General features: G+C 37.5%; 1 protein-coding gene and 1 long non-coding RNA gene across 2 annotated transcripts; both read right to left on the reverse strand.

The window, feature by feature from the left end:
• Nucleotides 1-11681: 11681 nt before the first annotated feature.
• Nucleotides 11682-14629, reverse strand: LOC114472228 (uncharacterized). The gene is made up of 3 exons (XM_028461421.1): nt 14466-14629; nt 12932-13711; nt 11682-11773 (listed from the first exon to the last, which is right to left on the reverse strand). Exons 2-3 carry the CDS (start codon nt 13614-13616, stop codon nt 11682-11684), a joined length of 777 nt encoding a protein of 258 aa, XP_028317222.1. The 5' UTR covers nt 13617-13711; nt 14466-14629.
• Nucleotides 14630-20114: 5485 nt separating this feature from the next.
• On the reverse strand, nt 20115-21267 carry LOC114465977 (uncharacterized). Its single transcript, XR_003674369.1, has 2 exons — nt 21114-21267; nt 20115-20358 (listed from the first exon to the last, which is right to left on the reverse strand). It is a non-coding gene; the product is annotated as an uncharacterized LOC114465977 (long non-coding RNA).
• Nucleotides 21268-22183: the final 916 nt, after the last annotated feature.

Below are 22183 nucleotides of genomic sequence, written 5' to 3' on the forward strand. Positions count from 1 at the left end.
ATGTGAATTTATAACACTTTTCGCTGATATAATCTCAAAAATCACATGGTTTGAATGTAAATCAAAGGAAAAGAGTCTACCAGACTATGAGGAACAAAAGTGAAACTAAAATAACGTAACATTGAGAATGGTTGCTCACACTCGCCTTCCAATCAGAAATATGGATCATGTTGAATAAAACATAATGTTGCTAAAAAAATTCTCTAATCCCTTTTTCTTGAACCACAGAGTGTCTGTTTTATGTCAGTTATAATTTGATATTATGTCTTAAGATATGGGTTTTAGAATATTTAAAGTTGTTTAAGGCATATTATTGCATTGGTTACTTAGATGATCTCCGTCAGTCATTGTGAGTTTCCGTGAGCGCTCGGGTATGCGTTTCCCTTTAAATGTTATCGTTGCAAGGAGTTGTGGGTCAGCATTATGCACAAAATCTAAATGGTGCAATAAAAACTGGTGATGGAAACAGATGAAATTTGAAAAAACACTCAAATATTGAGAAAACGTTTTTACACTTTCATGAGAAAGTTTTTGAGACGTTTCGATATTGAAATGTATCGCAAAAGCACTATGGAAGCACTTTTTCTGCAATTACACGTTACGTAACGTGACGTACCTGGTCACATGACAACGTCTCTCTGAGCAAACATGGTGCGTAGAAGAAGAGACAGACATTTCTTAGCATTATACTATATATACAGTAATTATTACCGCCACATTGGACAGCAAACAACAAATGAATGCTGAGTGCTATAAGCAGGTTTGGAGCGTCTATTTGCCTGCAGAGAATTCTCACGGGAAGAGATTTCACCAGAGTTACCAGGCTACAAAACAACCTTCAATGGAAACATGTTCAAAGTGCAATTATACTTTATTGAAATTTCAAAAATGTTTTATTTTGTGAAAATATGTAATGGAAACACAGCTAGTGATAATGATAATTGTATTACAAAAACAACTGCAATAACATATTGGCATGGATTTATAATGTTTTCACAGACCAGCCGTAGCAGCAGTGGCGGAGCCAGAATGTAGCTAATGGGTGGGCCTGGAAAAATCAGGATGGGCCTGATTATTTTTAAAGCTGATATGAAATGTATGTTAACGATTTAAGATAAGCTTTAATAAAATCTGCCGACCACTGTAAATTAGCCTGTGGTACAAATAATATACCTATAAGTGGATATACAGTAGAGACCGCTACTCCACAACTGGACCTCTGTTCTGTTAAATTTCACAGTCTGAGAAGGTTTTCTGAAAAAGAAACATAACTGTTTAGCCCATTTAGCCATTGTCCAACAGCTGTATCTCGCTGCTCCAGTAACCTGCATTCTGACCGCTGGTGAACATAAATTTCGCGCCGGACATTGGTCAATCACTTTACAGATGAAGTTTGTTTTTGTTACCGGTCCCAGGCATGGTGACCACAATAACAAAAAGAATAAATCTATAAAAAAAATAAAGGCAGAGTCTCAGAGGAAGAAACACACGAGCACTCATATCCTTCTCCACGTTGTGTCTCTTATTACCTTTAAAACATTGGCATTTGAATTTCTTTTCAAACACATTTACAATTGACATTTTATCTATAAATCCAGCTCAAATATAATATATAAAACATGTATATACATTCATTAGCTTAGTTTACTCAGTAAAACAACATTATTAAATAATAAATCAACATTCTCTCATAGCTTTTAACGTTATATTCTGTACATTAAATTAACAAAAAGTGCATATTGAGCTTTCAACTCTGCTAAAGTCACATCAGGAAGTCTTAGGAATGAACTGGAGCAATATACATAACATAAGGTACATCCACTTAATATAGAAATTTTCTTAAAAAAAAAAGAAACATTCAGAGCAAGCTGACGAACTCTCGCGATAACTGCACAAAATTCCGCGGTATTATCAGCGCTGCTTACTGTTGTGATTTATTAAACCTCTACAAAACGGTCCAAAAGCGACACAAATCATCACTACATTACCTACAGCTTCTTTTACAAGTAACACAAAGCTAAAGGGTTTCATTTATGGGACCAAGTATGGACTAAACAACTACAGTCAGTGTCTGTGTCATGGGGGGGGCATTCTCGGGCAGTGCCCCCCCCAGCTGACCTACTGTGCCCCCCCACACATAAACACACAAACACACACACTCTTCCCGGCCACTACAGGGGAGCGTTAATTAATCAAAGATATCTGATTGACTATCAACTGAATGTGTCCATTCACTGACAGCAGACAGGAGTCTGCTCCATAGATATAATATACCGTGGTGTAATTGTTTAATGTTTGTGCTATTGAATGTACCCTAGAACTATTGTAATGTGTATATGTCTATGGCCTGTTCTGTTGATTCACGTGACGTCACTCACATTGCTGCTTCGCAACAAAGCTAGAGCGCTAAATTCAGATGGAGAGCAGGAAGCTTGAGAATCTGCCGTCTGAAATCATCAAAATGCCCATATTTTGTATAGTTTACGTCTTCTCCAGTCATTCTAACCGAGAAAAGGAAAAGAGATTTTATAGAGTACCGAAGATTGTTGTTCACAAGGGTGAGAAATATAAAAAGCTCACAGAACAACGTCGTAAAAAGTGGAATTTAAACCTACTAATGCTGTCGGGAGGAGCAGAGTCTGCTGATGCTGTAGCGACCACTTCATAAGGTATGTTAGCGAGCTAACTTTGTTTTTGTAGCTGTGTTTATATAGCATTAGGAATCCGTGTACCATTTGTTCTTTGGTTATTCCATTTTAAAACCAAATCAAAATAACAAATAAACAGTGTGGTTATTTTGTTTATCTGATTTTAAACCAAAACAGAAATACAGCAAGAACAAAAACCAGAAAAACAGCATTTTTCTGTTTTTTTTTTTTTTGGTTTTGTTTTTTAACTTGTTCTGTTTGTGTGATATTAATGGAGAAATTAGAGCGAGAACTGAAGTCCGCTGCACCTCATTTCCCTCCCCAGGTCCTGGACCAGGTCTCCTCTCACAATAGGACTGTTAAGGATTTATTTCAGCAGTTTTCTGGTCCTGCTCATGTTTTCATTCAGTCTGTGGATGTTTTAGCTCGTAAAAAGCTGCTCACGCTGTAGTTTTGTTTCGCGGTGTTACTGTCCAAATAGTATCTAAATAAACTGGTGACTGACTATTAACTGTGAGGCTGGTGTGAGGAACAATAGGTGTTAGAACTTCTAACACTTGACACTTTTTCAAAGAAAATTACAGCTTTTTTAGGTTAGTAAAAAAAAATATTTTGCACGTTATAAATACCGCTAACAACAGCCATCAACACACACAGAAGTTGATCATAAGAACTGAGCAGTAGAGTTATTACACCATATATGTGCATGTTTTACGTAACATCCATTATTTGGTTTTGATTTATTTATGTATTAATAACATTTCAGTTCACCAGTAATTCGACTTATGCGTTGCTTCTTTTTGAGCGGGAGCAAAAGTCACCAGATTATCTGGATACTATTTGGACCATAACACTGTTCGGTAAAGTTTGCAGATATTCACAAATTCAGACTTCCAGCAACAATAACTCTTTAACGAAATGTCATCGACACAAATTACACCTCTGCCATCAGTGTGAGGTGGAAAACATGATACAAGATAATTTTTATCAAACATAGCAGAGTAAAAGTCCGTCTGTCGGTCGTTCTGTGTGGTGAGAAAAAAACATGAAGCTGTCGTTCTAGTTTCCCTTAAATATCCAAATATCACACAAACAGAATCAGATTTAATTTTAAAACAGAAAAACGGTGCTTGTTTGGTTTTTAATCCGATAAAAACCAACCCGTTTTTGCAATTTTTCCGGGGGGGAGGGAGAGATGCTACTCGGAACGGAGTGTTTTTGTGCCCCCCGCAGTTTTCTTAATCCCCCCTCAGTTAATGCTGCCTGGCACCGACTCTAACTACAGTGCTAAAGGTTCCACTCCTTTACTCTCCAGATTTTACATAGAAATGTGTCTAATACCAAATATCAAATAGATTTTTTTTTTCATGAATCTCACTGGGTGGGCAATCTGTCAATCTGGCTGGGCCTGCGCCCATCCAGGCCCACCCATAGCTCCGCCCCTGCCTAGCAGTGGAGGCAATCAATGAGGAAATCAAGCTCCAGGTTTTGATGCATCAGGTTTTTATCTTTTTTTTTTCCATTTGCACCACCAGCACAATGCACTTCAATCTCCACTTGACTCTCTATTGAACAGAATGAAGCTCCTTATATACAGGTGCATCACTAATTGGGCCTGTACCAAACATGGAGGTGACATTTCAATATTAAAAGTACAACATATATATATATATATATATATATATATAGATTTACAACCTCCCCTGTTCCTAGTCTCCACTTGGTCTCTCCCACCTGGAATTATAAAAAAGTGTCCAAAGCTCCTGGGGAATTTTTTCACCAGGACACCTCAGGAAAGATCACGCAAGGATGCACAGGTAAGCTTGTTAAAGATTACATCTCGATAACAAACACAGTCACAGAATATGTTTAGTTGTTTTGTCTTTCACGTCACTAATAAGTTGTTTATACAATTATACTAAAATGTGTTATCAATTCTGAAATCCTGTGGCCTGAGCCATGTGCTTCACCACCTGTCTTATCATTAAATGACAATTTAAACAAATAGAACAAAATGTGTGTTCTAAATATAACAGATAATCTATCTATGAAGTGTTAATGTTTTTCAACTGGGCTTTTATCGGCCATGCATGGTTACTGAAGCATGCGTTAAAAAAAGGTGTTTTTTTTTTTAATTTTATTTTAATGAGTCATTAGAAGATGACCTATTTCAATGTCCTGTTTTCAGAAACCACTTTGGTCCAGCACATGGAGTAAAAAGTCATCTCCAGAAACAACACTGATTCCACATCCAACAGATTTAAATAGGGGGAGGAGCCTTTTATTCAATTAGAAATATAGAGTGAAAAGGTCAAAGGTATATAAAACACTGTAGTTTAAAACAAAAAATGAGGAACAAATATTCTACATAAGCTGTACTCTACACACAAATACCATTTATATCATGAAACCCTGTTTTATGATGTTATTATGATATTATTAAAATCTTGTGAACATTATTATTAACAGCTTTATAATAAAACAATATTGACTTTTCCTCCACTGCAACTACTTGAAAAGAACAGCTTGTAGTAATCCCTGCTCCCTTTCCCACATGTTCTTAAGGCTGACAGCTGTGCACAATAGGAAACCCAGCACTTCTACTTTGTTCCAATCACAGTTGAACTTGGCACAGCTGTACGCTAGTTTCTAAGTCAATGCTTGACTTGGATCATTTTTAACAGTGAGTGTGTGCTGCTGTGATAACATTTTGTTGTCCACGTGTTATGCTGCATTCACACCGAATGCGTCTTCTGTGGCGCTGGACGTGTTTGCCGCACGAAACGCCTCATAGGTTTTGCAGGATCAAAAAATGTCTTCATTCACTTCATATGCGCGTTTGAAGCACAGCACCATCCACCAGCTACACATCCAACTGAGTTTCACTCCCTCTTAAACATAAACCATCATGAAAAAAGCCTGTGTGATTAGCGGCTAATGCTATGTAGATTAGTGCTACAGACAGAGAGAACTTTTACCTGCTACTACCACCTCCTCACTGATTCTCCTCCACGCCAAATCCTTCCTAGTCCGGTACCGGTTATAAAGGGCGTGTCATACAGCTCCAGGTGGTCACACACAGCTTCTACTCCATGGTTGACTGGGTGAACAGACTGTTGTCCTTGTTGACGGCCTGACGTCATAGTCAACAAAGACTCTGATTAGCTTTTGTCATGTGAAACAGTCGCAGGAGTTAAACATTTTCAACTCTTGCAAATGTTCGAATATGACAAAAAATTGGGAGCATGCTCACACGGCCAACGCTCTTGACACGCGGATTGGACCGCACCGCAGCATAGGAAAGATTTTGCCTTTGGGCTGCGTCTATCCATTCGTGTATAATCTGGACGCACGAAGAATTTGTGACGCATCCCATGTAAACGATGTAAAATTAGAAGGAGGTGTGAAGTGTAACTAGGTCAGGTAGAACGTGATTTCAATTTGGCGTTAATACGTTTAACTTTTGTTCCATTGTTTAAAGTTCAGCTTTTGACCTTGATGAAAACGGCTGTGGGTAGTTGACTGCATTATATCGACAGGTGATTTCATTACTTCAGGGTTCATCAGTATAAGTTCATTCACTTAAAAATCTGCCAGCTACGGTGGCTGGGAAGTGTCAGGTAAATGCATTTTCAGAAACGGACACAAATGCAAAAAGGTCACAACACGAATGCAAAATGGCCACAACAGAAGTGTTTCCGCAACGGAAGTGTTTCCGGCGGTCCGGTATTATGATATGATAGCCTGACATGAAAAATATAAGAGTATCCTAATCAACTTTCACTTACTTTCATACGTGTTTCGATGTCTTCTTCTTGTTCTTCTCTGTTCTGGCGGGTTAAAAACATCCGCCAGAAACGTGTCCATCTGTAATACCGGTCAATGCATTCACCTGACACTTCCCAGCCACCGTAGCCAGCAGTGACAAATCTAATATTTCTGAACTCAACAATGAACTCTCACAAAACCACATGGATACAAAGGTACACACACACACACAAAAATACACAGAAAGTGTAAAGGAAACTTGTCGTGCTGAATTATGGGCTTGGACATTATCAGATATATGAATATAATCTACAGCAGTGGTTCCCAAACCGTGTGCCGTGAGTCAAGTCCAGTTTTGTGACAACCATACATTATTTGCAATATACAACTACACATAAAATAATAATTTACTATTTTGTATGCACTTATTTCATAATACAATAGCAAACTCCATACCTAATTTTTTTTAAATTTTTTAAAATATGTTGTGTAATATTTCATGTTTAATATCGTTGTCTTTGTCACATTTTAGTTGGCGTTAGTAGATAATTATGCACAGTTCACATATATTGTACATGATATGAGTGATAACACTTGTTATAAAGCTTATTTTGCATTATAGGTGTGCTTTCAGATTTGTACTTGTCCTTTGGTGTACCTTGGGCACAAAAAGTTTGGAAACCACTGATCTACAGTATATGCAGAGCTCCCAACTCTCACATATTTGCCACAAAAGTCAACTAAAAATTTGTACTTTATTTTCCAATTTTCATTTGGAAATTCCTTTTTTTTGTAACTTTCCATCTGACCTTCTTACTTAAAAATACTTACTAAAAATGTTGTCTTTGAATATTTGTTTTCAAAATAAAATAAAATAAAGAATGAACAAAAACATCCAACTGCTCCATTTAATTATTAGAGTCCTGATTAACTGACCCAATTCACTGTTTCCTGGAAACCATTTCTTCACCCTGAGGTTTGACAAGACTTTTATGATTACTTACTGTACTTGTAACGCGCATTTAGTACAGGTGCATTATTTTGGCGGGTCCACTGACTGTCTTGCCGCCTGTATTTACCATTTCCTTTAATGTCACATAATTGACATCCTCACCCGCCTCTGCTGTGGCTGTAGCATGCTGTTGCCGTTTCAATCAAACCACAGAAACTGACTAACAAAACATGGACCATCATATATTGGTAAGTATTTTGCTATAATATCGACTCATTACCGATCAAGCGTTAACCGTATACGTGGAAACTATAAAGTTTTATTTAAGAAGTCACTAACTTAGCTGTTGCAAAACCCCATACAGCTTTCATACACGTTTACCATCTGGCCGCACATGAGGACTAGATCATCTAAACTTCATCTTCAAGGTGATTAATTTAAGTTGTTTTTAAAGAATAAAACTGAATGGTAGGCAATAGGGATGTAACGATTAATCGTAAGGCAGTTAAAAATCGATTCATAGGTATCACGGTTGATATCGATTTTCTGAAAATTGAATCGCAGTACTTTTTTTGACCAGCAGAGGGCGCCCGCCGCCTACCACAAGTGTAGGCGGCGGGCGGAGTCTGCTAATACTTTCTTTCTGGCTGCCTTCTACTCTTAAATATGTTAATAAATGATTCATTACCCCTTTAGCACCGAAAGAATATCTGTAATATTACTTGAATATCTGTAAAAGTCACGTTTTTCTATTAGCTCTGTCTGCTAGCATAGCTTCTCTTCTTCACTGCAAGATATCTGCATGTCAACCGACCACTGTGTTACCAGCGCCCTCTGCTGGTCCAAACAAATATGACGTAATTTTTTTTTTTTTAAGTCCAATTGTTAAGGCACAAAATACATTTTCAGTTGCACTTTTAAAAAGAAAAAGAACTATTATGCAGTTTTGCATTGTTTATTATATATTAATAGGCTTCATTTTCATTTGTATTATTTATTTCATTCAAGATTTATTTTTAGTTAAATTGCATTGTTTTGAATAGTTTATCAAGGAATTCTTTTGACAATGAAAAATAAAAGGAAAATAGTACCGTATTTTCTAGTTTTTTTCCCAAAAAAAAATTTGTCTACAGTCCCATTTTGTAAAATAAATCGTGAGAGAATCGTATCGTGAACCCAGTATCGTGAATCGAATCGTATCGGGAGTTGAGTGAATCGTTACATCCCTAGTAGGCAATGGTTTATTTAAAAATTATACTAATTTGTTTGGCCATTATTTATTGTTTTAACCAACTTTGAGCACTTTTTCGGCTAATCCTAAAATGCCAATGAGGTTCGGTTAGTGATGTCTGTTTAAACGTAGCTACTGTACTTTTATCTATGAACTTTGCTTGAGTATTTTGAAATGAACGGGTATTGAATATTTTTATGATGATTTTAAGTGCACTTATGGATTCATTTCCTCCCTGCCGTACTGTCAACCATGTAGCTTTCTCAACCAAAATGTGTCAATTATTTTTTTCCTTCTTCATGAACTTTGGGAGTATTGAAATGAACTTTTGCACATCTTGCACATCCTATTGGATTGCAATTTTTCAAGGACTTTTGTTCTCACTGTGTGTGAGTTGTTGAGCTAATTATCTAAGTTGAACTGTTTTTGATTGCATTTGGATTTTGTTTTCTGGCACTGTTTTTCTCATTATTACCACCCAACTAATATATATATATTTGGTTTACTTATAACAATACAACTACTATACTACAAGGCTAGATCTCCTCTTATCGTGCTAACTTATTAAGTGTGTGCTGTCCTACGAAGCTGGTTAACATCTTACAAGGGCAAAATCACCATGGTAACTTAGAATAGCTCAGGTTACGCTGAACGACTAACCTGGTTGGGACCAGGGGGGTATTTCAACAAACCCAGCTCAGGGTTAAGTCCAGGTTTAACCTGAGAGTTTGGCTCTGTTAAGCCCGGTTCTAACTGGAACGGCGGTTTCATCAACAAGAAAACACCTTGGTTACCATAGTAACACAGTCCGTGGGTCAAACCTGCTCCTGACCAGGTTTAAGCAGCAAGCTTGGCTTAAGCTGCAGATACACTCTCATGAAACCACATCATCATTATTAAAGAAGTCATTTAGTGATGCTTTAAAACACTCAAAGATCTACAAAAGGAAAAAGGAGTCAAATTCTGTTATACTTTTTTTTTTAATACTGCTTTAATATGGTATTTTAAAAGGAAATTAAACAGAATTTCATGCTAAATGTTTTTTTTTTTGGATTTTTTTGGCTCTAGTGGCCTTTATATGACAGTTGCTTGACAGGAGGGGGGGTCAGGGAGAGCAGGGAATGACACGCGGGAGGGGGTCCCAGGCTGGGAATTGAACCTGGACCCGCTGCAGGTGAGGAGCTATGGCTTCTGTATGTGGGGCGGGTGCTCTACCCACTGAGCTAAACACCGGCCCCATGCTAAATGTTTTAATATGATTTTAAATCCATACAAATGACTATAGAATAATTATCTTATTACATGTTTAATGTGTACCGTATTTTTAACAAGATATCACAGTTTCCATGAGTTTCAACCATCAATAATATATAAGGATACGTGTATCCATTGCCTTCGTTTACCGCATGGTATAAATGTGTCCATTTATTGATCAGAGATCAATAATGAGGAAGCTGTGGATATACAGAGGGAGGGGCTTCAGGGACAGTCACAGGGCAGAGCACTAAGGCTCCCAATGACAAAAATACACTTTAAGGGATGTGCGCACAGTGCACGCACCTCCCGTGCACAGCTCACCTGCACCTGCAGCGTCTACAGTGTTGGATGTGACATCCAACAGCATCCAACAGCACCGCTGCTGCTCCTGCTGTTCATTTAGTACTGAGTGCAACAAACTATTCATCAAACACAATTACATATTATTTAATTGTGAGTAACATCTCTTTTATTAAACGCTGACAGGTGTTAAAAAAACTTGCACACGATTAGTGAGTGATCCCATACTTCAGTTGTTTGCTATGATTAATTGACTAAATAACACCTTCTTTAACCCTACTTTTAAAATTTTCAAACCACAGTCTGTCCTTTTTTTTTTTTTTTTATGACGTCACGTCCTGTTGGTCTCCGCATTGGTTCCTATTGGCTTCTTATTCATCGTAAAAGCTGCAGCGCATGTGCCGTCACTCTCTAATCGATAAATCTGTGATCAATCTTGTGGGTCTTATGAGGACGTGTACTTAAGCTAAACACTGTCAGCTGGCTTGGCTCAGCTGGGGAGCTTCAAGCTGAGAAAAGTTTGATGAAATGGTAAAAGCCAGCATGGTCACGGACGACTTAGCTGAACCAGGTTTAAACCATAAGCCTGGTTCTACTTAGAACACTTTGATGAAATACCCCCCAGGTTTTGTTCTGGCTAGGATCTGAGCGAGTACGAAAGTCCCGCCTCCTGACCAATCAGATCTCTTAGAAAATGACCTGTCCGTGTTGTTCCCAAATACCTGTTTTATGTAACTTCCACTCACTTCCTCCTCTGCTCACAGCCACCATCATTATTCCTAAGCCGCACACTGGTCACCAGACTGGCTTGATAACACAACAATAAGCACAATATACACAACCACAATTTCACATCACATCACTTGAAACTTATTGATTATTCCCCACCCATTCGTTTTCCTATCTTGTATCCCTCCTCCCTGTTAACTCCCCCCCCCCACCCCCCTCACCCTGGTGTAACACTGCCCTCTCTCTTTTACATCCTCCCTTTAATAAAGTATTTACCCTTCCCTAGGGAGGGCTGGTGATGGTCACAATTATGCAATGAAATAAATTCATTTATTTAATTGCAATAATAAAATATGCATTGCTGTTAAAAGATTGCACTTCTTGTAGTGTTAACCTTCAACAGCATGTGCAAACAAGGTAAAAAAGTAAAAAAAAAAAAAAAAAAAAAAAAGAAAATGACCTGTCCAATAAAAGGAGGATCATTGTGAACACATCTCTGTGTGGATCTATGACGCTGACAGGAGAGAGAGTATTTAGACATCAATGCAATCTTTTCATTTACTGATGACATCCTATAGGAAATATAGAGATTTATATCTGATGGACTGATAAAGTCAAATAAACAAAAGAATGGAATGGGCGTGGTCTTCTTGGCCCCCGCTCTTTCTGCTGGCCTGGCGGCCTCTTCGAGCCCGAGGTGGCGTCTGGGTTCGCAGAAGCGGATCTTGCACAAACTTTGGTCATGGACGCACTGGCATGTCTTAGAATGTGGGATAAACTCGTACTGGGCATACCCTTAGACACGATGATCCCAAATACCAATTTTAGGTATGACCATCACTCCTTCCCTCATCGCTGCCACCATCATTATACTTGTTACCAGACTGGCTGAATGGATTTAACAACACAGTAAGCACAATATACACAACTATAACATCACATTTCACTTTAAAGCAGTCACTTCTTCCCCACCACTTCCATTTCCTACCCTGACTCCCTCTTCCCTGTTCCCTTCCCGTAACACTGCCCTCTCTCTTTATATCCTCCCTATAATAAAGTTCTCCTTGCCCGTTGTTAAATGGACTAAATGGTAAATGGACTAGATTTTATACAGCGCTTTATCACCACACTGAAGCAGTCTCGAAGGGCTTTTACATATCAGCTCATTCACCCAATCACTCTCACAGCCACACACCAGTGGGACAAGACTGCCATGCAAGGCGCTAGTCGACCACTGGGAGCAACTTAGGGTTCAGTGTCTAACCCAAGGAGACTTCGACACATAGTCAGGTTCTGGGATCAGCCCCCAACCTCTCAATCAGAAGACAACCCTCTACCACCTGAGCCACCGTCACCCTCCCTAACACGGGTTAGGGAGGGTTGGTGATGGTCACAATTATGCAATAAAATAATTTCATTTATTTAATTGCAATAACAAAACTTACATTGCTGTCTATAAAAGACTGCACTTCTTGCAGTGTTAACCTTCGACAGAAAACCGCCCAATCTGGAAACACTGTTTTTCAGAAACTGAATGAAGCCTCACTACCACCAAGCGGTGGGAAGCTGCAGACTATATACTATATACAAGGGTATTTCAGGCCTCTTTCTGTCACAAAGGAAACCTGACTTTCGAATTATTGTTTACAAAACAATAACAACAAAGAACAAAAATACAAGAGCAATAAACAGTTAGACATTAATCAAATCTAACTATTTTATTGTCAAATCATTGCACAGCATAATGCAAAGTCATAAAATTTCAAAAAAATGTATGTGGAGCAAACAGGAGCACACGGCGTGAACCCTAATCACTCACCCACATACACACAGAAAAGTACGAAAAGTTTGAGAGACAGGAAGGAAGTTAAGTGAATAGAAACAGAGATAGAATTAGACACATTAAGAAAAGAAATGTGAAGAGACGGAATGAAGTGCCTTGTAGGATCGAACCTCCGTCTCGATCAGAACACAATTCTCTCTGTCTTTTTTTTTTTTTTTTCTTTTTTTTCTCCTTCGGTTCTAATGAGGGATTCTGGTCCATACTCTGACCCAGTTCTTTGGTCTGTTCCCTTTCTGTAATCTGAGCCAGTTCTTCAGAGAGTCCTTGGTCCTGGACTGTACTCTTCACCCACTTTACACGTTTCCGCGCTCGTCTGCGCTTTGCTTTAGTTGGAGCTTCTACATTGGCGGTTTGTACTTTGGCTTGATGGAGTTCTTCAAAGAGACTTTCTTCCTGGACATCATTCTCCTTCGGTTCTGTTGAGAGATTGTCCAGCTGCTTCTTGTCCTTTTTGAACTTTACAGAGGACACATCGTCCTGGTCCTCCATCTCCATCAGTTCTTCACAGTTCATGGTGGATTCCTCCAAGTTTTCTATAAAATCTGACAAGAGCACATCTCGCTGTTCCTTACTCTTTTTGAGATCTTCGAAGAGACCTTGGTTCTGGTCCATACACTGACCCAGTTTATTGGCCAGTCCTTGATCCCGGTCTATATTCTGACCCAGTCCTTTGGTCTGTCCCTGTTCCCAGTCTGTAATCCGAACCAGTTCTTCAGAGCGTCCTTGATCCTGGACTGTACTCTTCACCCTCTGTGCCCGATTCCGCTTTCGTCTACGCTTTGCTTTAGTTGGAGCTTCTACATTGGAGAGACTTTTCTTGTCCTCTTTGAACTGCACAGAGGACGTATTGCCCTGCTCCTCCATCTCCATCAGTTCTACACAGTTCATGGTGGATTCCTCTTTCTATCAAATCTGACAAGAGTATGTATCGGGGATCCTTACTCTCTTTGAGATTGGTCCTGGTGCTTACTCTGACCCAGTTCCTGTAAGAATAAAGCATTGCTCAGAGACACACACAACCACACCCACTGAAGAGAAAAGCTGCTTTCATCTCAGGTTGTAATATATTTATAATAATTTGTAATTTAACTAAATTTAATAATAACTAGTGCAGTGCCCGTAGGAAGTCTGTATTCATACATGCATGGGCAGACAATATATACAGTCTGCCCATGCATGTATGAATATATACATATGTAGGTGTTTGTGTACATGTACTGTATGTATGTACTTGCACAACAGGATGCATTGATATTTGTGACACTTTATGACACTCATAACAATTGTAAATTATTTTGTTATTTTTTATTCTATTTTATTGTTTTGCACATCACAAATGTAGCTCTCCTTTTTTTTTTTTTTTTACGCTTAATCGTTTTTTGTCCCACTTGCTTTGGCAATGTAAACATAAGAAACAGGTTTACAATCCGATACAATACTTTTGGAAGGGGAAACAGACACAAACTTTTCCAGATGTCAAACTAATCATGACTTAATTTGACTGTAACTTTGCACATACTAAATATTTACTCTGGCTATGACCTTTTCAACTCGATAACAGTATAAGAAATATAAAAAAATAAGATCAAATAATAACAATCCGATGTGCAGTGAATAGAGTTGATGGTACCATATTACAGACAAACACACACACAATATACAGATACACAGAAAAAAACATACACAGAGAAACACACTTAAATACAGAAAGAAACACACACATAGACTGTAACTTACAGATAGGCAGAACAGAGTTGGTCCGAACTCGGATTCCACAAGTCAGTTTAGATGCACCGAAAATGCACAGAATGAGAGCAAACTTCTATATACCGTTCCAGCTCCCGTCACAGGTCCAAATTCACACGTGCTCAGAGATAAATGGATGCCAGACTGTAATCAAAGCCAGAAAAGACTCATCCACAGTAATGATGTCATCAGATCTAATTCTACAGTGACAATGTCATCAGTCTCAGCTCTCCACTGATTGGCTGTGGCGCTCAGTGACTGTGGTCACTCCGCTACCAATGGAAAATTTTATGAAACTAGTGCAGCGCCCGTAGGAAGTATGTTTTGCTATAGAAAAGTGGGAGGTTAAGCAGCTTTTTCATTGATGGTTTACATTGGTACTTTTATTCCTCTTTAATTCAGAATAAAAGTTAAATCTTCTTTAAACTGACCTTGTAAACACTCAATTCTTAATTAGGGAAGTAACGATTAATCGTAAGGCAGTTAAAAATCAATTCATAGGTATCACGGTTGATATCGATTTTCTGAAAATTGAATCGCAGTACTAGTTATCCTTCTCTTGTCCAACTGCTCAGGCGGCGGGCAGGAATCTGCTGCTACTTTCTTTCTGACCACCTTCTACTCTTAAACATGTTCATAAATGATTCTTTACCCCTTTAGCACCTAAAGAATATCTGTAATTAGGGATGTAACGATTCACTCAACTCCCGATACGATTCGATTCACGATACTGGGTTCACGATACGATTCTCTCGATTTATTTCACAAAATGGGACTGTAGACAAATTTTTTTTTTTGGGAAAAAAACTAAAAAATACTGTACTATTTTCCTTTTATTTTTCATTCTCAAAAGAATTTCTTGATAAACTACTCAAAACAATGCAATTTAACTAAAAATAAATCTTGAATGAAATAAATAAAGGAATAATACAAATGAAAATGAAACCTATTAATTTAAAATCTGGTTCTATAATAAACAATGCAAAACTGCATAATAGTTCTTTTTCTTTTAAAAGTGCAACTGAAAATGTATTTTGTGCCTTAACAATTGGACTTTAAAAAAAACAAAAAACCGTGATTGCACTGATTTACGTCATATTTGTTTGGACCAGCAGAGGGCGCTGGTAACACAGTGGTCGGTTGGCATGCAGATATTCTAGCAGTGAAGAAGAGAAGCTATGCTAGCAGACAGAGCTAATAGAAAAACGTGACTTTTACAGATATTCAAGTAATATTACAGATATTCTGTTGGTGCTAAAGGGGTAATGAATCATTTATTAACATATTTAAGAGTAGAAGGTGGCCAGAAAGAAAGTATTAGTAGACTCCGCCTACACTTGTGGATAGCGCCCTCTGCTGGTTAAAAAAGTACTGCGATTCAATTTTCAGAAAATCGATATCAACCGTGATACCTATGAATCGATTTTTAACTGCCTTGCGATTAATCGTTACATCTCAATCTGTAATATTACGTGAATATCTGTAAAAGTCACGTTTTTCTATTAGCTCTGTCTGCTAGCATAGCATCTCTTCTTCACTGCACAGAATAATTGCATGCCAACCGACCACTGGGTTACCAGCGCCCTCTGCTGGTCCAAACAAATATCTGACGTAAATACAGTTCGAGAACAGTTTTTTTTTTTTAAAAGTCCAATTGTTAAAGCACAAAATATTTTCAGTTGCACTTTTAAAAAGAAAAAGAACTACTTTTAGTTTTGCATAGTTTACTAGAGCCATAATTTAAATTAATAGGCTTCTTCATTTGTATTGTTCCTTTATTTATTTCATTCAAGATTTATTTTTAGTTAAATTGCATTGTTTTTAATAGTTTATCAAGAAATTATTTTGAAAAGTTAAAATAAAAGGAAAACAGTATAGTTTTTTTTATAGTTTTGAACCCAAAAAACTAATTCCCTAATTGTGACGTAAATTGCCTTCCAGTTTATCCATGATTGTGATTGGTCGGACACTGTAATCTCCACCTCTGACACAAGAGCGTGCACGTAGCCAGGCTGAAATCAACTCTCTTAACTTAGCGAGTTGTAATCGAGATTCGTTGGACAGTTTCTGTTTGACAGACAGTTTGGTTAGGTGAAGCCCACTATTGGAAATAAATTCAGGATATAATTATCTAGCTGCATAGTATTATAGGCCCCTGGTCTCTTGTTTTTCATTCACATCTCAGGCTCCTATAAATAACCATTTTCTGTTGCCACTGGTCACTGTGCACATAGTCCATAACTGACGTTTCCAACTATGTTACATACTGCAGAATTTATTTACATATTATATTAGTTTAATACTCTGAATGTTTATCATTTTTTTTTGTTATTATTTTGTTTTTCATTATCTTTATTTCTTACATACTTCAGTTGACAATTTTTCCATTTGTGACTTTACTTTTACCAAACTCATTTTTATCAGTGATACACTTTCATTTTTCACAAGTATTGCTTCATATAGATCAGGGGTTCTCAACCTTTTTGACCTCGGGACCCCATTGTCCGAATACAAAGTGACCACGTGCCCTTTTAAATATTAACACTTTCATTTCAATTAATCCGAGTCTTGATTTGATATGTATTCAATAACTAAATCAAGTCCACTTACAGTTAAACCAGCTAAAACCTTGTAAAATAAATGATACACTGTGATCATCTCAAAGACATTTCTTTTTACTGTGTATGTAAACCTGCACATACAACAACACTGAACAGGTGAGCAAATAGAACAAATCAATTTGCTACAAGAACACATAAAGGAGTCAATATTATTAACAAAAAATAAATAAAATCACAAAATATTTTGATTTAGATACTCAAAAAACTGAAGAAAATTTCAGATAAAATTATTTGGTAATAAAATAAATAAATTAAAAATAATAAGTATCAAATGAAATAAATAAACTGTATATACATTTTAAATTAAGTGAAATTGAAAACATTAACTTATAACCTGCTGATTAATTTGACAATTTATCAGTTTTCATTTTTGCTCTATACAAAAAAATCTAAAATTCTCTACAAACTCTACTAACTGTCAATGTTTAACATGCTACAACTCCCATTTTCACTTTTTCATTTTAAAAACTTTTCCATAACTCCAGCCAAGACTTTGCACCTGTCTTTTTCTGCTGCTGCTTATTGGAGCGTGTTCAAAAGTGTTGCCAGATTCCATTGACAGTTTCCAGCCCAATCACATCTTAGAACACGCCCATTCCAATAAAAAATGGAATGGGCGTGGTCAAATAATAACGGTCCTCGCCTACGCCGCGCTGCCTTCGCTGTGCCACCTTTGATGCGCTGCCTCAAGTTCATACAAAGACATAATATATCAATTTTATATATCAATACATTATTATTGATTTGTTTAGACAGAAATGTACTATTGAAATATAAACTTAGACATATTTATGATTTTTGTTGTTGTACTAACACATCCAAGAACTATGCTGGAGTTGTAGTAGTAATAGCAGCCCCAGGAGGAGCGTATTCAAGTTTGAGCTGACGATTTTCAAGATTTGGCCAATTTCCAATGAACACAAAATGGAGAGAATCTCGATACAAAATAACACAATAAAAAATGAAGCATGAGTCTCAATGGCTTTTTTGATCGAGAGGCCAAAACAGAAGTTTGTGAAAAATTCCAGATATTTTTTATTTATTTTTTTCCCCGTATTAAATTGTCTTCACTGGTGCTAACGTACCAATTTCCGTATTTCCACATTGAGCTGGTTTAGGGCCGAGAGTTTAACAACTAATTTATATTTGACACAAATTGGAGTTCGTATGTGCAAACGGGAGCATTTAAAATTTTTTTTATATATATATACATTTTCAAAGGTTTTGGCCAAAATCCAAGTTATCAAAAATTATAGATAACTTTTGATGTCCCACTTCTCTAGATGATCTCCAGCAATTTTGAGCCCATCAGTGAAACGCCCTAGGAGGAGTGCGTTAAAATACGTTTTGCACATATTAAATTCTTTTCACTCTGTAGGGGGCACTAACGCACCAATGTCTGGGATCGAACCCCCAACCTCTCAATCAGAATACGACCCTCTACCACCTGAGCCACCGTCACCCTCCCTAACATGGGTTAGGGAGGGTTGGTGATGGTCACAATTATGCAATAAAATAATTTAATTTTATTTAATTGCAATAACAAAACTTACATTGCTGTCTATAAAAGACTGCACTTCTTGCAGTGTTAACCTTCGACAGCATGTGCAGACAAAGTAAAAAAAAAAAAAGAGTTGCCAATTAAATACAACTCACATCAATTATATATTTATTTAGGCTATTCATTCATTAAAGAGAGAGAGAGAGAGAGTGCCGTTTTCACAATATTAAAAACTCACCAAATGTGGACAAAAGCAGCCTAAATTTGTATCACCCGCCCAATGTATTTTTTCCCCACTTGACGTTAACAAAAATAGCCCAATTGGGCAGAAAACCGCCCAATCTGGAAACACTGTTTTTCAGAAACTGAATGAAGCCTCACTACCACCAAGTGGTGGGAAGCTGCATTGTGGTCCCGTGGTCCTCGAGGCCCACAGGAACTGAAAGTTTTTTGCGACCCAGTTGGCGCTCACGGCCCTATGGTTGAGAATCACTGATATAGACTATATACTATATACATGGGTGTTTCAGGCCTCTTTCTGTCACAAAGGAAACCTGACTTTCGAATTATTGTTTACAAAACAATAACAACAAAGAACAAAAATACAAGAGCAATAAACAGTTAGACATTAATCAAATCTAACTATTTTATTGTCAAATCATTGCACAGCATAATGCAAAGTCATAAAATTTCAAAAAAATGTATGTGGGGCAAACAGGAGCACACGGCGTGAACCCTAATCACTCACCCACATACACACAGAAAAGTACGAAAAGTTTGAGAGACAGGAAGGAAGTTAAGTGAATAGAAACAGAGATAGAATTAGACACATTAAGAAAAGAAATGTGAAGAGACGGAATGAAGTGCCTTGTAGGATCGAACCTCCGTCTCGATCAGAACACAATTCTCTCTGTCTTTTTTTTTTTTTTTTTTTTTTTTTTTCTCCTTCGGTTCTAATGAGGATTCTGGTCCATACTCTGACCCAGTTCTTTGGTCTGTCCCTGTTCCCGGTCTGTAATCTGAGCCAGTTCTTCAGAGAGTCCTTGATCCTGGACTGTACTCTTCACCCACTTTACACGTTTCCGCGTTCGTCTGCGCTTTGCTTTAGTTGGAGCTTCTACATTGGCGGTTTGTACTTTGGCTTGATGGAGTTCTTCAAAGAGACTTTCTTCCTGGACATCATTCTCCTTCGGTTCTGTTGAGAGATTGTCCAGCTGCTTCTTGTCCTTTTTGAACTTTACAGAGGACGCATCGTCCTGGTCCTCCATCTCCATCTGTTCTTCACAGTTCATGGTGGATTCCTCCAAGTTTTCTATAAAATCTGACAAGAGCACATCTCGCTGTTCCTTACTCTTTTTGAGATCTTCGAAGAGACCTTGGTTCTGGTCCATACACTGACCCAGTTTATTGGCCAGTCCTTGATCTCGGTCTATATTCTGACCCAGTCCTTTGGTCTGTCCCTGTTCCCAGTCTGTAATCCGAACCAGTTCTTCAGAGCGTCCTTGATCCTGGACTGTACTCTTCACCCTCTGTGCCCGATTCCGCTTTCGTCTACGCTTTGCTTTAGTTGGAGCTTCTACATTGGAGAGACTTTTCTTGTCCTCTTTGAACTGCACAGAGGACGTATTGCCCTGCTCCTCCATCTCCATCAGTTCTACACAGTTCATGGTGGATTCCTCTTTCTATCAAATCTGACAAGAGTATGTATCGGGGTTCCTTACTCTCTTTGAGATTGGTCCTGGTGCTTTCTCTGACCCAGTTCCTGTAAGAATAAAGCATTGCTCAGAGACACACACAACCACACCCACTGAAGAGAAAAGCTGCTTTCATCCCAGGTTGTAATATATTTATAATAATTTGTAATTTAACTAAATTTAATAATAACTAGTGCAGTGCCCGTAGGAAGTCTGTATTCATACATGCATGGGCAGACAATATATACAGTCTGCCCATGCATGTATGAATATATACATATGTAGGTGTTTGTGTACATGTACTGTATGTATGTACTTGCACAACAGGATGCATTGATATTTGTGACACTTTATGACACTCATAACAATTGTAAATTATTTTGTTATTTTTTATTCTATTTTATTGTTTTGCACATCACAAATGTAGCTCTTTTTTTTTTTTTTTTTTTACGCTTAATCGTTTTTTGTCCCACTTGCTTTGGCAATGTAAACATAAGAAACAGGTTTACAATCCGATACAATACTTTTGGAAGGGGAAACAGACACAAACCTTTCCAGATGTCAAACTAATCATGACTTAATTTGACTGTAACTTTGCACATACTAAATATTTACTCTGGCTATGACCTTTTCAACTCGATAACAGTATAAGAAATAAAAAAAAATAAGATCAAATAATAACAATCCGATGTGCAGTGAATAGAGTTGATGGTACCATATTACAGACAAACACACACACAATATACAGATACACAGAAAAAAAACATACACAGAGAAACACACTTAAATACAGAAAGAAACACACACATAGACTGTAACTTACAGATGGGCAGAACAGAGTTGGTCCGAACTCGAATTCCACAAGTCAGTTTAGATGCACAGAAAATGCACAAAATGAGAGCAAACTTCTATATATCGTTCCAGCTCCCGTCACAGGTCCAAATTCACACGTGCTCAGAGATAAATGGATGCCAGACTGTAATCAAAGCCAGAAAAGACTCATCCACAGTAATGATGTCATCAGATCTAATTCTACAGTGACAATGTCATCAGTCTCAGCTCTCCACTGATTGGCTGTGGCGCTCAGTGACTGTGGTCACTCCGCTACCAATGGACAATTTTATGAAACTAGTGCAGCGCCCGTAGGAAGTATGTTTTGCTATAGAAAAGTGGGAGGTTAAGTAGCTTTTTCATTGATGGTTTACATTGGTACTTTTATTCCTCTTTAATTCAGAATAAAAGTTAAATCTTCTTTAAACTGACCTTGTAAACACTCAATTCTTAATTAGGGAAGTAACGATTAATCGTAAGGCAGTTAAAAATCAATTCATAGGTATCACGGTTGATATCGATTTTCTGAAAATTGAATCGCAGTACTATTTATCCTTCTCTTGTCTAACTGCTCAGGCGGCGGGCAGGAATCTGCTGCTACTTTCTTTCTGACCACCTTCTACTCTTAAACATGTTCATAAATGATTCTTTACCCCTTTAGCACCTAAAGAATATCTGTAATTAGGGATGTAACGATTCACTCAACTCCCGATACGATTCGATTCACGATACTGGGTTCACGATACGATTCTCTCGATTTATTTCACAAAATGGGACTGTAGACAAATTTTTTTTTTTGGGAAAAAAACTAAAAAATACTGTACTATTTTCCTTTTATTTTTCATTCTCAAAAGAATTCCTTGATAAACTACTCAAAACAATGCAATTTAACTAAAAATAAATCTTGAATGAAATAAATAAAGGAACAATACAAATGAAAATGAAGCCTATTAATTTAAATTCTGGTTCTATAATAAACAATGCAAAACTGCATAATAGTTCTTTTTCTTTTAAAAGTGCAACTGAAAATGTATTTTGTGCCTTAACAATTGGACTTTAAAA

The sequence above is a fragment of the Gouania willdenowi genome, chromosome 1 (genome assembly GCF_900634775.1).
Source record: "Gouania willdenowi chromosome 1, fGouWil2.1, whole genome shotgun sequence".
Classification (NCBI taxonomy): domain Eukaryota; kingdom Metazoa; phylum Chordata; class Actinopteri; order Blenniiformes; family Gobiesocidae; genus Gouania; species Gouania willdenowi.

Excerpts from the sequence above, each read along its gene's own strand:
- LOC114472228 (XM_028461421.1), bottom strand. The coding sequence starts at position 13,616 with ATGAACTGTGTAGAACTGATGGAGATGGAGGAGCAGGGCAATACGTCC. Across the intron at positions 11,774-12,931 it reads GACCAAAGAACTGGGTCAGA|CCAGTCTGGTAACAAGTATA; the intron begins GTATGGACCAGA and ends AAATCCATTCAG.